The 17609-nt window shown below is 36.5% G+C and overlaps 1 protein-coding gene across 1 annotated transcript in view; it reads right to left on the reverse strand.

Annotated features, from left to right (window-relative positions):
* COL19A1 (collagen type XIX alpha 1 chain) overlaps positions 1 to 17609 on the reverse strand; it is a 185008-nt gene that overhangs the window by 34783 nt on the left and 132616 nt on the right. The window contains exons 17-24 of the mRNA XM_069011349.1: positions 13945 to 13998; positions 9468 to 9530; positions 8647 to 8691; positions 7601 to 7636; positions 6661 to 6696; positions 6499 to 6552; positions 4478 to 4531; positions 1085 to 1138 (exon numbers count right to left, since the gene is read on the reverse strand). Coding sequence (XP_068867450.1) covers positions 1085 to 1138; positions 4478 to 4531; positions 6499 to 6552; positions 6661 to 6696; positions 7601 to 7636; positions 8647 to 8691; positions 9468 to 9530; positions 13945 to 13998 — 396 coding nt within the window. The remainder of the gene's footprint in view (positions 1 to 1084; positions 1139 to 4477; positions 4532 to 6498; positions 6553 to 6660; positions 6697 to 7600; positions 7637 to 8646; positions 8692 to 9467; positions 9531 to 13944; positions 13999 to 17609) is intronic.

Below are 17609 nucleotides of genomic sequence, written 5' to 3' on the forward strand. Positions count from 1 at the left end.
TGGAGACATGGATCATATAACCATTAATTATAACTAGTATTCTCTTGGTTTCCCACGTTTGCAATGCATCTGATCTGCATTTCTTGTTCCCCAGGCTCCTAATATGCAGGTTATCATTAAACCCTGCCAACTAACTCATAGCAACAGCTGAAACAACAGCTGTCTCCCCATCTAGCAACCACTAGTGCTAAACCTGGGGTCTTCAGTGTATTCCTCTTTACACCTCTGTTCCTTTTTTCAATACATGCAGTGTCACTTGCTCCATATCTCTCAACTCCTGATGCTTACACAGTAAATTTGTGCCTTTTATTATGCTGTCCTCTTGTCTTTTACAGGCTCCTGCAACATTCTCTGTGATTCTTCCAGAATCCACCACTTCCCATTTTGCAAGATGATTACATTTTTGTGCTTGTTCCAGTTATTTTCTCTGCATTTCTTTCAGCTCACTTCCTCAAACTGGATTTTATTGGTTTCCCTTGTACCCCACAATGTAAAAATGCCACAATGCATCACACAGCTCAGAGCACACCTGTATATCCTCTTTTTTTCTCCTTCTTTACATTCAGTATATACACACATAATTTCTAGCTCTTGCTGATGTAGTTGAATTTTAACTAAGGCATGTCTGCACAGCAAAATACAATGTCCTGAAGAGATCCAGCCTTGGCTCACATCTGAGCCAGTGTAGCTGCCCTAGAGCTCTGCCAAGATGAATATGTCTGACTGCAAAGTGGGATTTTACACATTAGTCTGGATAGGACATTACACTGAAAGGTTGTTCTGTAGTCAGGACCTGAACTGACATTTCTGCACTGCACAGATTTAATGTAAGGGCACAGTCCAACCTCCTTGAAATATTACCTAAATTATTAATCTAAAGAGCAACTGGGTTGCCAAACTGGCCTGAATCATCTCCAAATGCAGAGATATTTCTCCTCCAAGACACAGGGGGTTGCTGCTGGTACATTTTAAAGTCACTTCATACAACAGCCACACAGATGCACTATAGAAGAAGGCTACTCTTGAAGTGAAAATTTAAAGTGCTTTGACATATCAAGTTTAATTAAAAACACTTAAAACATACCTTGTCTCCTTTAATTCCTGGGTTTCCTGGTATCCCAGGCTCTCCCGGTAAGCCCTGGAATTAATAAAAACATAACTGTACATTTTTATAGCTATTCCCTTAATGGTTACCTAAAAATGCAGATGAAAATTAGTTTACACTGGAATATTTACTGTGCATTAGTATTTCCCCCAAATGTTAAAGACTATAAGTTAATGAATGCTTCCTTAATTAAATATATGAATAATTTTTCTTTAAGTTAAAATGTAATAATAGAGGTCATTTTCTGGATGCTATCAGAGCAGAATGGCAGAGACAAAAAGGTTTATTTCTTCTATTTCAAAGTAATTCCAAGTCTTGAAAATCAGTCGTTTTTTTCAAGGAAGGCAGTAGCACATAAAAACTTGAATTTTAAGTAAGTGTCTCATCTTTTTTGCCCATTGAGGGCTGCATGATTTCCTTTACTAGTTAATTATTCAAACCAGTATCTTAAAAGCCTCAATGAATTCCCACTCCTTCACATTAGTTAATCCAACAAATCCCGTTAAATGTTTTAGATATGTAATGGACGTCAAACATTTTCAGTAAATAAAGTATGTTCCAGCCTTTCTTTTGTCTAAGTCTTCTCATCTTTCACATTTTGATTTTAACTTTGGTATTTTCCCTTGTCCTTTACATGAAGGATTATTATAAATGCAGAGAAATTAAGATAAATGAAAAAGATTAAAATTTAAATAGAAACTATTTAAATAATAAGTAAGGCTTAATTGGGTTCTCTTACTATACTGTAACAAATACAGAAAACTTTTTTCATGACCCTTCAATGTTATTCAGCCAAATATTTAGCAAAGTGTTTTGTTAAGAATACCAGTGATTTTCACAGTAAAGGATAAAATTGCCCAAACTGAACAGTAAAATCTAAATAAGAAACTTAAGCCGGATGGAAAAATGAACTTTCTAAGAAAAAGACAAGGAAAACACGTATTGTTTTAATTTTTCTTCTCAGTGTAAAACAGTTTTGTGAACACTGACATATGACAACATTTTCATGCCAGTAGTGAACGTCCAGCAGCTTTCTCTGCTGCATTCTGTCTCTGCTGCATTCTGTACTTAATACAGACAGACATCTACCCATTTCACCCAGTCATCCAAACTAAAAGGATAAGAAAGAAAAAAAAATGCAAATTTAAATTTACTGATCATGGCCAACCCTATCCACTTTTAATATTGGCATAAAATACATACAGTCTCTCTTCTCTCTCTTCTTTTCTAAGGATTTCCCAAACTTATCTTTTTTTTTTTTTTTTGGTTGGACCAAGCTGAAGTGGTTTCTTAGGAAAACAAAAGAAGTGATTCTTATCTGCTAGATGCCTCTTTGATAACGTAAGTTGATGTAAGATGATTTTCAAATTTTCATAATTTTCATCATACTGCATAAAATGAATTAATATATTTTTTAATCTATAATGTTTCATATTTAGAAGATAAAAAACCAAGAAGCTTGGAGCTAAGCAGAGTGTCTATAATATATTTAAATTTATGTTCTAAGATACTAGAATTGTGTGCACAAATATGAGTCTTCAGGATCATCTATATCTAGGACTTACATATATTATAACTAGTATTTATCTGTTCATAATGTTCTCTTGAGCAAAGATTCATCAGAAGAGCAGTTTCAAAAACAGCAATTATGAACTCAAGTGGTATGATGGCAACACAAGCAAGAGAGAAATGAGTATTTTTTATCTTTCATAGTAGGATTGGTGATTTATACACAAAAAGAGGCACAGCAGATAAGACTTAGAAACTACTGAAGATAGGTAAATCAGACACAACTGAAAAAACATGCCTCAACTGATTAGGAAAATAAGATATAAAGAAATGGTCATTAAGTAACACTGTATAAAATGACTACATGCAGATTTAAATACTAGTGTTTTTTTCCCCTGTCAAGAGCTGAAAATGCTGTATTCCGCTGGTCACTTCACTTATATCCCTAAGACTTTTAACAGGTCACCAATAAAAAGTCTGCCAGCTTAAAATACCACTCAGAAGGGTATTTTAATATTAATAAGGTATATTAAAAACCTGTTCCAAATTAGAGTTCTCTTCCACAACATAGAGCATGTGTGGAAAGGCCTAAGACAAAATGCAGCAACACCAGCTTCTAGATGCTCCCGTTGGTAGAAAAAAGTTAAAAACCAAAACCACACACACAGAGCAATGATTGAAATCCCACTCCTTTTCAAGTGAGTGGCTGAACTTCCAGGCTAAAGCTAAGATTTTTATTGTCTGCTTTTCTTGATCCACTTCTCAGATCTAACTACTCTTACCTCCAAAATGATACTTAAAAGCCATTTTATGGTTTATGGAGGAAGGGAGGTACAAGAATCTAGAGGAGGGAGTAGGTGCCACTTGTTAGGTTATGTGACACCACTAGTGTTGTGGACTGAAAGGGAATTAGGCAGAACATAGTTGTCTGCACACTGAAGGAGAGATTGTGCCATAATGTGGAAGGGACACAGGCAGCCACTGCCCCAGGAGAGGCTTCTACTATATGTGGGTGTCAAATTAAATGCCCAGGGCAGCTCCAAGTTTAGTATAACAGTGACTAACAATTTCCTAGCAAAACCAGACTGGACTGACGTTCCACACGTGCTCCCCCTGCCCAGAGGCACAAGGGTTACAGATGTGCTGCATCTTGGGGTAGGTGCCTACAGTTTGAGAAATCCCAACCAGCCAGCAGACCCATCAGCCTGTTGCCCAGTGGCATAATTGTAGGAGGTACACTAAAATCCCCATGAAGGAGACTCCCATCACCTTGACAAAGTCCCGTCAGTTGGCAGACCTGAATGTGGGGCACCCAAAAGCTCAATAACTACAGGAACATTCAAATTCTCCTGGGAAGTACCACTGCTTGACACTCCCAACCCACCAGTTTTGCACCCACAAGCACACTGCGTCTCTGGGGAGCCTGGCCCAGTAACATCTGTGCCTGGTAACTGTGAGCAGCTGCACACACATACCAAGACAGCTTGTTGCTTAACCATCCCAGCCAAGCAATGGTTTCCCTGCTGGAATGGGAAGCCAGGACCCAACGAACATAACACTAACAGGGGAACGAGGGAGAGATAATCAAGAAGGGTAAAATCTCTCATTTCAGTGGTTCTTAAATAAACCCCACTATCCAGATCCACTCCAGGCTGTCAGTGTCAGAAGCAGGATATAGCGGGTTTATTGAAATTCAAGATAATAGCCTGTTGAGGGAGGCATCCCATCCTACTATGCTTCAACACCTGATAACTACAGTAGCACCCACAAAAGGAGCACCTATGGTAACATCTGTGTCACTGTTCACTGACTAACAGTTCATACACCACACTGCAACAGCTGGTGAAATGGCACAATACATACAACTTCTCCTGGCAGTCCCCTGGGTCCGACAGGTCCTGGAGGGCCTTGCAGTCCCTGTGAAATCATACAATACACAACTGAGGTAAAAGTCAATAAATAATATGGTGCAAAGCATTCTTATATATAAATATATTAAAACACCTGGCATTAAGAATGATCTTCCACGTGGAGTAAGAAGTACAGAGTTGGCTCATTCTCCCTTACTGTAATGTTTAGTTCAATAAGTCTTGTACATTGATACGTACAAAATCCAATGTATGTATATAAAGTAAATAAAAGTAAATACAAATGGAATACCTAAAGGGAAAGACATAACAAAAGAGTAAATCAAGATTTCAATAATCATTTTTAAGACAACAATTTTGTGGCTTTTATAGCCACATCTATTCTCACTCAGCCTTCTTTCATGATCTAAAGTTCAGGTACTATCCAACATGAATAGTGTTGGGTGGCAGTTAGATTTAACATTTCCTAATTCCACCTTTATTTGATACAATTCAAGATAACATGAGAGATTCTCAAGAACCTTTGTGCTTCAGTTATTTTCTTTACAGAATCACACAACTGCAGGATCGGTGAAGTTGTAAGGGTCCACAGTGGGTTCTCTTGTTCAACCTTCCTGCTCAAGCAGGGTGATCCTACAGCACGTTGCAGAATTTCTTCAATATCTCCGGTGAGGGAGACTTCACAACCTCCCTGGGCGACCTGTTCCAGTCACCCACACAGTAAACAGGTTCTTCCTCTTATTCAGGTGGAACTTCCTGTGCATCAGTTTCTGTCCTTTGCCTCTTGTCCTGCTGCTCAGCACCACCAAGAAGGACCTGGAAACCTCAACACCACTGTTTAGATACTTACAGACATTGATGAGGTCTCCTTCCAGTTGCCTCTTCTCAAGGTTGAACAGGCCCAGCTCCCTCAGCCTTTCCTTGTAAGAGAGATTCTCCAGTCCCTTAATCATCTTTGTTGCTTTCCACTGGACCTGTTCCAGGAGCTCCATGTCCCCTTGTACTGAGGAGCCCAGAACTGGACACAACACTCCAGATGTGGCCTCACCAGGGCTGAGTAGAGGAGCATGATCACCTCCCTCAACCTGCTGGCAATGCTCTTCCTAACGCAGCTCAGGATCCCATTGTCCTTCTTGGCCACAAGGGCACTGCTGGTTCATGGTGTTGTCCACCAGGACCCCTCGGTCCTTTGCCACAGAGCTGTTTTCCAGCAGGTTGTCCCCTACGGTTGTTCCTCCCCATGTGCTGGACCCTGCACTTGCCTTGGTTGAATTTCAGACAGTTCTTCTCTGCCCATCTCTCCAAACCTGTCATAGTGCCTCTGAAGGGCTGCACAGCCCTCTGGGGTATCGGCCATTCCCCCCAGCTTTGAGTTGTAAGGAACTTGCTGAGGAGGCCCCTGCTCCTTCATCCAAATCCTTGATGAACCAGTTAAACAAGACTGGGCCCAGTATTGGACACCACTAGTGACAGGCCTCCAAATAGACCTGTGCCACCGATTATGACCCTCTGGGATCCGCTGTTCAGCCAGTTCTTAATCCAGCCACTGTCTACTCATCCAGGCCACACTTTCTGAGTTTGCCCAAATATGCCTATATTTATCTATGAGGATAGACTCAAAGTAAGGCCATGACTGCTTTGACATTACCTGCTATATCATAGGATTAAACAAAGGAACTACTAAAGTACTGGCAGTGGCTACTCCTTGCCCTACTAATGGATAAAGAAAATACACACACCCAGATACCAGAGGATTTCGAATTGCAAAATGGGTACTCATATTCTTGAGTGACAAAATAACTTAAATATTCCTTTCTGAGTGACAGTGAGACCAACAAGAACTTTAGGTAAAATGTAAATTTTATGTAAAATAGCCCTGATCCAAGCACAAACTTTTGATATAAACTATTTGCATTCTTTGCCCGTTAATACTAGCTTAAGAGTTGATAGCATCAGAGTCCTCTTATATAACAGCATAGCATGCAATTGCTATTGGATAAAATAACTTTCACTTACCTTTGATCCTGGATTTCCAATAAGACCAGGTGGTCCAGGATCTCCCATTTCACCCTAATGATATTGTTTGAGGAGAAAAAAAATTCCAAGTTTACTGCTATATCTCCCAGTATCAGCTATGTATAGTGGCAATATATGTAATGTGTACAAGTCAAAAAATACCTTATTTCCTTTTGATCCCTCCATGCCAGTCTGTCCCTGAAAATAGCAAATACAACCATAAGAAGTTACAAGTTTAACTAAGATCAACTAAGAGTTTAATTTGCGACCTTAAAATATTGTAATACAGTTTGTAAACTTAAATATTGAGAACATGTAAATGAATTTCTGATGCCTTGTGCAAACTCTGAAAGGCATTCCTCTTGCAACCTAATTTTTTTGCAAGTTTTCCCAGTGTTTTAAAGGAAAAATATTTGAAAACACTACATTTTTTTAAGAGCTTTTCCAGTCAAAAGCCTATTCTTCACCACTACATCACTTCTGCTACCCAGTATTCACCTCCAAAACCACACATTATTACAGTAGGACTTATTTTGGTTATTATAGTATGTTAATCACAAATATCTGAGCAACCTTGAGTTTTATGTTAAAAAACATAACTAGCTTTTGTTGAATATCATAAGAGAGGACAATAATTAATTCAAAATGAGTAACATAGATAAAGAGACTCTTACAGAATGAGTGTTCTGAAAATTTGCCTTGAAATAACAAAAAAGTTTTGCACACATAAAATGGCTGTATGAGAACAGCCTGATGTTAAATGCCACACTGATGGCATCAAAACAGTACAGTTCAGGCCACATAAAACTTTGTGAAAAAGCTGAAAGAAAGAACCTTCAGGGATTAATAAAATAGTGTGCTTTTAACTCAGTTCATGGACTATACCAGCAGCAGAAATGCTGAAGAACAGGGCATCTCTGTGTTTTATTTATAACCTGTGAGACCGTCATGCACATGTAAGAACGAGACAGTACCTATGCTATCCCACATAATCCCTGCACCTAATGAATGTCTACGAAGAAAAGAATTAAAGAATGAATATGGTATGAGAGTAATCTCAAATACACATTATTCACACCAGTTCAAAACATGCTATACTTACTGGATCTCCCTTGTCCCCTTTTTCAGAAGGCTCTCCCTAAGGAAATGTAGGAAAGAGATTAACACAGATTTATTTAAAACGGCAAATAGTACATTTGTCTGGTTTTGCTGAAGTGTCCTGGGAAATCTGGCCATCTTAAAACTCTCTAAAATGCAAATATATGGCTACTACAAAAGTTTACTTGAGGGATGATGTTGATTTAATGCCAAGACCATGACATCTGTGATCCTTTCAAGCAGGAGCATTAGGGAGGGTCAGGAACATGAACTAAAGAAAGTGATCATGCATCCAAATCTGAAAAATTGTCAAACACAAGTGCTTTATAACACACAAAATCATAAATCTGTGATATCAACAGAGTAAAAATAACTTTTCTGCCTGCATGAAAACTATTTATATAGAAGGATATGACCAAAGAAACCAAGAAGCCTCACAGCTGAATGGCAAAACACTTATTAATCAGTAGATGAAGAACTACGGGCAGTACATGTTCCTAGAATAGCAAAATACACACCTGTTTCCAAGTAATACTCCCCCCAATCATACAGTAAAATTTATGCTTAAACCAAAAGATACTAAATTAGAAAGTTAATTTGTAAATTTTAGTAATTTAAAGGTTCTTGTTTTTTCATATAGATATTGAAGATCACATTCATAACTTGAAAAAGTATGACTGGCATCTAATTCATGAGGCAGTCTCATGAATTTGATCATTAGATGAATTTATAAACTTTTATAAAAATAATTTTAAACTCTATTAGTATTAAGTAAAGGTATTAAGTAAGGTATTAAGTAAAATTCTGAATGTTTTTAAAGCTGAGGACTTTGTGAGCTAGTAAAGCAGGGAAATTTTCTTGCATATGTAAATATACTCCCAAGGAGGGGCTTGAATAAAGTACTAAGGACATTTAGAGACTGGCAACTTTTCTTATGCCCAAATATTTTTTCTTGATCCACTGTATATTTTACAAGATTTAATTCATAATCAGTACATTAAATCAACTTCTAGTATAACACATGAGCACAGAAGCAAGGAATTGACTCACCTTTTCTCCTTTTGCACCAGTCATTCCCAATTCTCCTTTTTGACCCTTTAAAAAAAAAATATATATATATTTAAAATCTTTGTATTCTGAAAAATGTAAATAAACCCGTCCTCTTCTTTAACTGTACTTTGTTCTGTGTGGGCCACAAAATCTTAACTACTGTTACAATGGAAATCGAGCTTTAAACATCTGCAAATGAATTTAAATGACTGTTTTCTATAGCAGATCTGCAGGCTTCTCAATAAAATGTTGTCAATTCTGTCACATACACAGAACACTCTTCTCTTACAAGTTTGAAAGGCATGTAATTTTTAAAGTATCAGTCAGCTGTTTATACAGGACAGATATAGACAGTATACTGCCATGTGGTGTGGATTCAGAATTTGACATCCATGCAATTTTTAGAGGCTGTCTATGAGTATTTTTGGTATAGAAAGTCTCCTTGTTACAGAGAAACCACTTAAATATTAATTATTTACTATCCAAAATAGTTTCTGAATTTCAACTTTTTCAGAGTCTTTCCCACATAACTGGCAGGGCAGCTCATTTGACTTCTCAGATGGCATTATAGAAACCACACATAATTCCTCCAGCATTTTCCATTTCTATTTATGCTAGAGGAGAAAGGATCATATGCTGCCACTGCAGGATAGCATGATGAGTTGGATATTGGACTACACAGATCAAAGTGCCAGTCACCTCAAAAATCTATTCCTTCAAAGCCCATTGCAATAGATAAAATAAAGTGCACTGTGTTAAGGGTAGCAGGGACAGGTCAGATAGGCACTTTGAAACTTCTCAAATTCATCCCAAATGCTTACAATGTCTCCCTTCTGCCCTTTAAGTCCAGAGGTCCCAAGTACTCCTAGTAGTCTTGTATCACTCTGGAAAGAAATATCACCACAAAGATCAGAAAACATCACTATTTACTTCCAGTAACAATTTATTTACTGTAACAATTTCTTACAATTTACCAGTTGTAAATTCAGAAGTCCTAATTTACTACTAGAAAGGATAATAAATGCCAATGCAGTACAACTAGGTAGTGTATTGCAGAACACATCCTTTATCATGCATTCACACTCCTGCCAGACTAGCAGAAGAGGAACAAAAGCATAAAAGGGAAATGTATGTGTTGATTATTGCTGTGCAGATCTATGATTTTTTTAAGTTCGACACAACATATTTTTATGCTCATTGTTACATTTCTCAAGTGTGTTAGAAAAGAACAAAAACCCCACTTCTATGAAAAAGAACCACAAGCTCTTTAATTTTGAGCAGCATGAAATGCGAAGAAAAAGTATAACTAATTTAAGTCTACTACAGTAGTAAGACAAAAGGAGAGGAAAGAGGCTCCTCACACTGCTTCTCAAAGAAGACAGACTTAAGGACTAGAGGTTCAGGTTGTATACTTGCTCAGGTGTTATTGCACTGCATTTATTTACTCTTCTCTACAAGGGAAAGACACAATAAAATACAGACGGTTTCCTTTTCACAAAGTCAGACTCAGACTTCCTAAGGGGAACATGCTTTTTTTTGCAATAACAGTGGAAGAAGCAGAAAATCCCCAATGATCCTAAAAAAGGAGCTCCAGTCAAGACCCAAGGAATCCCAGTCCTAGAACATGTGCCACTGGGGTGAGCAGGAACCCTGAGCAAGTTAACTCCCCTTGCCGTGTTCCAGTTCCCATAGCTCTAAAATGGGAAAACATCACAATGAATAAAGGTGCCACTTACACCCCATTAATATTTTCAGAAGTTGGTTGAATAGAAATTGAATAAAATCAGTAATTATTTTAGAAATTCTAACTGCCTGATGGATTTGTCTTAGTGTTTAGGGTTTGTAACACTGTTAGTATAGTAATTACCAAAATCAGCTTCAGAGCAAGAGGCAGATACCCAGATACCTAAGTATTGATGAGAAGTAATTGACTACCACTGGACTGAGAATCCAGGTGTCTCTTACTATGAGTACACTACAAATTATGATTTATATTGAGTTGTGCTCCTTTTTTCATACATGGAGCAAAAGAATAAAGAAAGAAAAAGGCTATTAGACCAAATAACTACCCGTATGGTCTTTGCATTTTTATAGGTAATTTGCTCTTGTATGTAAAATATACCGGAGTAAAAAAAAATCTTAGAAAATTAATAATGAATTATCCCAGAATAATCTAAAATTAGTAAAAATTATAATGATTCTGAAATATTTCCTGACCAGATTATGTTGTAGTTTCAATTTTTTTTGTCTTTTAGTTTAATTTTTTATTTTTATGTGTTGGAGAACATTTTAGATTAAACTGATCTGTATGCCCTTTCCAAAGATATTTAGAAGCAACTTTGGCTAAATGACCTTATATCTACGTATGGAAAACTGGTAAGTAAGAAGGATGACAAACAGAGGCCTTGAAAGCCCAAGCAAAGGACTACAGAGGCCTGAGAGTATATAAATGTAAATCATGAGGCATAATTTATCCATCTCTTAAGGAATGTAACACACAGTACAGGGCAGAACTAGTTTCTTGGCAAAAAGAAGAGAATAAAATGCGTTTATCGAACTCACACAAAGCATCTCATTTATGCTGAAAGCACAAAAGACATAACAAGAGGGAGTATAAAAATAGTCACCCTATAGTAGGCACAGGCACAAAGGAAGAATGAGGGAGGCAATGCTGCAGCACTGTCTCCCACCCCATTAAGGATCAATGCTACTACTTATCCTGGGCAGGTTCCTCTCACCTTCATTAAAGAAAGACTGCTGATCTTGGTTTGCTGTTCAGCACAATTTGCTGCTGCAATCAGCAATTGTATTTATAGTGTTCTCTTTCACTGTATACATGGATCAAGTAAATTACACTTTTAAAGGCTTGCACTCCAGCCTCCTTAAAAATCACCCTGATAAAGTGATTGATGCTGACCCAGAAAAATCCTGGTTGCAATAAATTATTTAAATATGTTGTGTAGTTATCAGTACTTATTACGGCAATCAGAAATTACCATACACGAATCAGAAAAATTGCAAATGATATGCTAAGAAACAGAGAAATTAGAGAAACAGAAAAAATATTCTTAATTATGATGGGTCTTAAGAGCAACCACATTTCCTGGTATCAGTTTCCCATGGTTCCTAGAAATACCAACACAAAGAAGTGATACTAATATCCTCAGAAAAAAAGAAAGTGCTAAAATACCTATAACAACTACAATGTGGCCAATACGTAAACACTTCAAACACCAAACTGAAAGAAGACTTTGTGACATCCTTGAGAACAGGGATAAAATGATGGAAAATGACACCCCCACTCCCTGTGCTGTAAGGAACCTCAAAAACCTCAGAATATCACTCAAATATAATTTTACCAATGCAAATAACTGAGGCACGCTGCAAATTCAATACTGGAACGTGAAAGACTGCTTGATGTTGCCAAGGTGCCATGGACAGAATCAGCTTTTGTCGTACTATGTAACAGTATGGAAAAAAGACAAGTTACTGGTGCATACACCTGCCTAAGTGAATCGATGGCAAAGCAGAGAAGCTGTCCTTTTCTTTGAAGACCTCTTTGTCTTGTCCTTGATGGGAATATCCCATTCCCTTCATAAAATGTATAGGAACTGATATGTTTGTTGTAGCAGTTGGAGACTTAAGTTGACTCTAGGAGGCTCTGAGTATTTAGTTAAAGAAATTTTGCATATTTAGAACCTTCTACTTGAATCAGAAAGCCAACTTCTCTTTCATCTGGAATCAAACAGCATTTCCTTGTTGAACAGAGTCATTAAAATCTTCAAACCAGACAGCTGAAGGAAGAATAAAGTTGGTAAGCTGTACAGGATTTAAAAGATGATTAATTTATAGGCACATACCAGCTGGTCTACATTTTTTCCAGAATATTGTTAATTAGGAAATATAAGCCACCTTAAGAATACTTAGAGTCTTATAATTATAAGATACGTGATTTTTGGAGACAGATGTGTGTCATTTCCTGAAGATCATCACTGTATTTCCTCTTGCAGAATTAACCTTAAAGGGACTATCAAGATAAAAGTGAGATTCATAAGGCAGAATGGGGAATGAGTTACAATAAATATGGTATCAATAGAGGAAAAAGTGCTGGTATCAGTGAAAGCTCTTTGGCAGGAAAAAGAAACTGGTAAGGAAACCAAATGTGAAAACCAAAATATATAAAACTTTAACACATTCATATGAAGCACGAGACCAAATACAGAAACTAAGTCTCTAGGCATAAAAATGCTCTATGCTTAATTCCTAATACATGCTTCTAAGGTGATATACTGATTTGGAATGGATTCAATGTCAGAATTAACAGAGGAATCATTTCAGTGATAAAAGCAGTTGGAAAAGTATGTTTGACATGAATTTAACTCCAGAATCCCTATTCAAGGAAAGATTTTAGCACTCATCTGGGAATGTTATACAAGAAAAATACCCTGAATACATGTGCTCTTTATAGTTACGCATTCTAATATTAAAAGAAATTAACGTCCTCCAGGCTTGATCTGCATGACTTAATTCGTGATACACACATTAACCATTGTACTGGGCAAATAGTGCTATAATAGTGCATCATGAATTTTTGAATGAAATAGTTTTCTGATCAGATAGATTACATACTCCCAAATCAATTAAGCAAGCTGCTGTAGTCTTTTATAATGGCAGACACTACCAAAGCTTAAATGGTTTGAAATATCTGCAGTAAGAATGTAAAAACTCTGTCATGCTAAACATCATCCTATGCAATTTTAACATTTTTTTTTCTATTAAGTTCTTTTAGCTGCAGGTGGTCTTACAATTAACACAATGTTTTTATTAGTCCATAATACAAACATAAGGACAATTCTCATGGACTTCTGGAAGATCTTTTCAAAATTATGCCTCCTTGTCTTTCTATTTTACTCTTAGATTCTATTTTACTCTAGATTTCTATTTTAATCATGATTCTTCATGACAGAGTTGGTCAAGAAAGAAATATGAAGTACAGTTTAGAGCAATTAGGTTTAGAAATGGGGAGCTGGTGCTTCACACTAACATCTCCTTTTTGAGTTATACCAGTCAAAAACAAGTGAGTAGAAGATGGATGGAAGGCAAGACACATGGCAGCAAGATAGCAGGTATGTGACAGGAGTGTGGACTGAGACTGTAAAGGGATGCAGAAAGGGGGCAGGGAAGAAATTACCTTTTGAATTCATTTAGAAAGTGGTTCACAAGGATCAAAACTGTAGTAATTTCTACCTTAGATACTAAGTCATAAACCCACACAGACATTAAATCAAATCTTCATACCTCATTATAATGCTTGTTCAATGAATCCAGAATTCCTTTTAGTCCAGAAGGACCCTATATGGAAAAATATACATCATTTTAATTTAACTGATTTTATGTTTGCATATCTGTATTTAAAAAGCAGTGGGGATGTAAAAGAGTTTTGATTTTTGAGTGCACAGTAAATTATTTTCTGTATCTTCATTATTTCCTTTTTTCTTGCACAAAGGAAGAAGAATGTTAGTTTTTAAATCTCTGAGTTTTGAAAAACAGCAACTTATTTTCAAGTGAATTGGTCTGTCAGAGAAGACAGAAATGAAATCCATATAAATTTTAAAACAAGTCCCTTCTGGTATGAACAACATTCTTGTTCTGCAGCATTTTAAAACTCCTTCAACTAACTCAAAGCACAAATTCTGATGTAGAAGCAGTTCCTAGTGTGAGCAAACAGATAGATTTTTCATTTGAGAGTACTGTAAGTGAAATTGAGGAATGCCAGAATTCTCCAGAATATTAACTTCCTAGTTTTATTAGCATTGCAAGTTTGTACTTAAACACATAACTTTCATCAAGAAATTCCACAGTGAAAAAGGAACTTCCTGCTCAAATGAATATTTACGACAGAGACTTAAATATGTGCTCGGGAAAAAACTTTTTTGGACATTAAATCCCTCAATTTTTAGACATATTCTGCCAAAAAACATGCCCTCAATGAGATTTTAAAGTTTGGTAGATGGAGCAGAACACAGAAGTCAAGAACTTATGTACTAAGACTCAATTAAATTTACAAACTAGCACATTTACTCTCTTTGAGTTGAAGCTTTTACATAATGCAATATGAACAACAACCACTCATGATGGCTGTAAGAAACACTTCACTGTATTAAAAAGATTACAATATATTCAAGTAAGTCACTTAGCCTGATTGACCTGGATGTAACACAGGGCACAAAAGCAACTCTCCTTTTATGGGGCTTTTTATAATTACAATTCACCCTCTGCAGCTTTTGTCTTAGTGTGGATATTAGGAAAATTTGGAAGGCACATGAAACAACTCAGGTGTCTCACTACCTCATTTTTCCCTACATTGGAAGAGATAAAAGGCCATACATTTTTACATGCATGTTATTTTGAAGTGAATTGTCACTTCAAATTTATGTTAAAAATAAGATCAATATAGTTATGATGTTTTCACTGAGATCTCACTCCACTCTGATTTCTGAAGTTAATGGCAGAATTTTTACTTTGATATCCATATTAAAGCTGGCAATCCAGAACTGGGACTGAAGTATGATGACACTGCCTCGATGTCTCAACTTAAACACTGTAAACCTGCCATGTTGAATCCTTGACCCAGGATTACTGCAGGATTCTGAAATCCTGCAAGGAGTCAAATATAAGAACTTATTCTACCTTTGCATTTGACACCATGTACCATGTTTCTTTTACTGTTTGTCCAGAACTGAAACTGCTGCAGCCACACAATCCAGGAAGAACATAATGCCATATCTGCCATCAACCCCAAAATCTCAGATATTATTTGTATATAAAATAAATGATTTTTGACAAGATGAAAAGTGCATTGTACATGCCACAGTTTTGAAAAACAGACATAACCTTAAAAACCCCCAGAACTGTCTCATGACTGAGACAGTCAAGGAGAACTTTAGGCATTTGAGTTGCATTCTTGACTGTGCCATAGGCTTTGTGTTACCAGTTCAGTATTCCTGTTTTCCAAAAATTGACATAAATTTAGTAATTTCATCGTTCCATCATTCTTTCTATGATAAAAACTAGCAAAACAAGTGTACAACAACAGAAAATCTTTTTATTCAAGACTTATCTTCCTAAACCGTAGTCTCTTTTCTTCCACAGTTTTACTACACTAATACAGTGGCATAATGAACTCTGAAGTCTCTACAGACAAAAAAAAAGAACCAGCAGCATTGGCTTGAAGGTGGAGAAGCAATGAAATTAACAACAGTTGAAGAATTATTGTACCAGCAGTTTCTAGCTTTTGAATGAGAATTTTGCACATCTGCCACTTTGAAGCTCGCTTGAGCGGGGTTTCCTTTTTCTTCTTTACTATCAAGTTGTGTAATTGAGAGGAGTGAAGCTCCCAGAGAGTACAGTTGTATGAATAAGGAAAGAACTGAAAATGTGTCCTGATTGTTTTCCAAAATTGCAAACAGGTTTCAGATGTTATTTCTACAGACAGGAAGGAACAGAAACACAGGTGCTTAAAGGGAAATAGTTCCAAACAGTGAAATTACTGGGGTTTACAATATATTTTCCTCCCTTAACTTTTATAGTTTATCTGCATTTCTGTAAAGATGAGACTGTTGAAAAAGTCTATGCAATCTCACAGTCCATGCATAAAATGGGTAACAAGCAAATTGCACTGGTTGAATCTCAAAAATAGGCCATTTCAGAGAACACAGCCTGCAAGTGACTCAGTGCAGTTACTTCATCCTTGTATTTCACATTGGTGCCTGCCCATTAAAATGAGACACTGTTTTTCTGTTTATTTTAATGCAAAACATTGTGAAACTTATCAGGGCAGATGTGTGATATTGTATAACTATTCCAAAGTGCAAATGGAAAGAATGGTGAAAGCATGATGTCTGCCACAATATAATATACGAAACAAATTACATTTTGATGTGGATAAAAAACTTAATGCATAGAAACAAGCAATATGACCAATCTTTGCCAGCCATTCCCACACTATCCTGTAAGTATTTTCTTCTAGGAAGCAGCTGAAAGTCCAGGAAAACCAGAAATGCTACTGATAATTTTAATTTATCTTTGCTTTAATTTTTTTTTATTGTAATTAAACGATAACATTCACTTTCTTTCAAAATATTGGTAGAGGAATGACAGCATTTCCCGAGGCAGAGGAAATGAAATTTCCAAGGTGAACTGCTGGCTACTTAAGATAACTAGTTTGGTGGCACTGACATATGTATTGAATCACAAGACCAAAAGTGTATGTAATTAAATGAAGAAGTTCAAGTGAACTTCTCTACTGCATCATATGAAATGCAGACAGAAATAAGACCCTATTTTAATATAAAACTTTAAAAAGTAAAACAAGGTTCATCTTCCAAGCAAAAATACTTGAGAAGATATAAGATATGAAGTTCAGCCTCTTGCAAAGATACATGATAAACTGAGTGATGAGCTTCAAGGGCTATAGCAATTGTGAAATGCATAAATTACATCTACTGGTTGAAAACAATAGCTTGGTTTTGCCATATCAGTTTGAGAGAATGAATAATTGTGATTACAGTCTACTAGCCTCTGATTTAGCACACCCTAAGTTTCTTTCCCACCTCTGCCACAGGTTGGTTGGACAAGATTGTGTTTGTCCAGAACAAGCAGTCCTCATGTTTCTTTACCTTTACAACCAATGCTGATAACATTTCAATTCTGCCAAACAGCAGCTGGGCAAAAGTCAGAGTCACCTCAAAGAATGCTGTTATATTGGTGCAAGTCTGCAGCACAACTCTAGCTTAGCACCCTTTTGATTTTAAAAACAAACTAAATCACTAAAATAGGAGATATTGAGGAATGGAATTTCAGTAGAGACAGAGAAAATTAGGACAGGAAAGATAAAGTTTACCCTCAATGGAGAAATTAGTAAAATTCCTTTTTTCTGTCTTCTAACCCATCTATGTAAATAG

This window comes from Aphelocoma coerulescens, chromosome 3, assembly GCF_041296385.1.
Source record: "Aphelocoma coerulescens isolate FSJ_1873_10779 chromosome 3, UR_Acoe_1.0, whole genome shotgun sequence".
In the NCBI taxonomy this organism is placed as follows: Eukaryota; Metazoa; Chordata; class Aves; order Passeriformes; family Corvidae; genus Aphelocoma; species Aphelocoma coerulescens.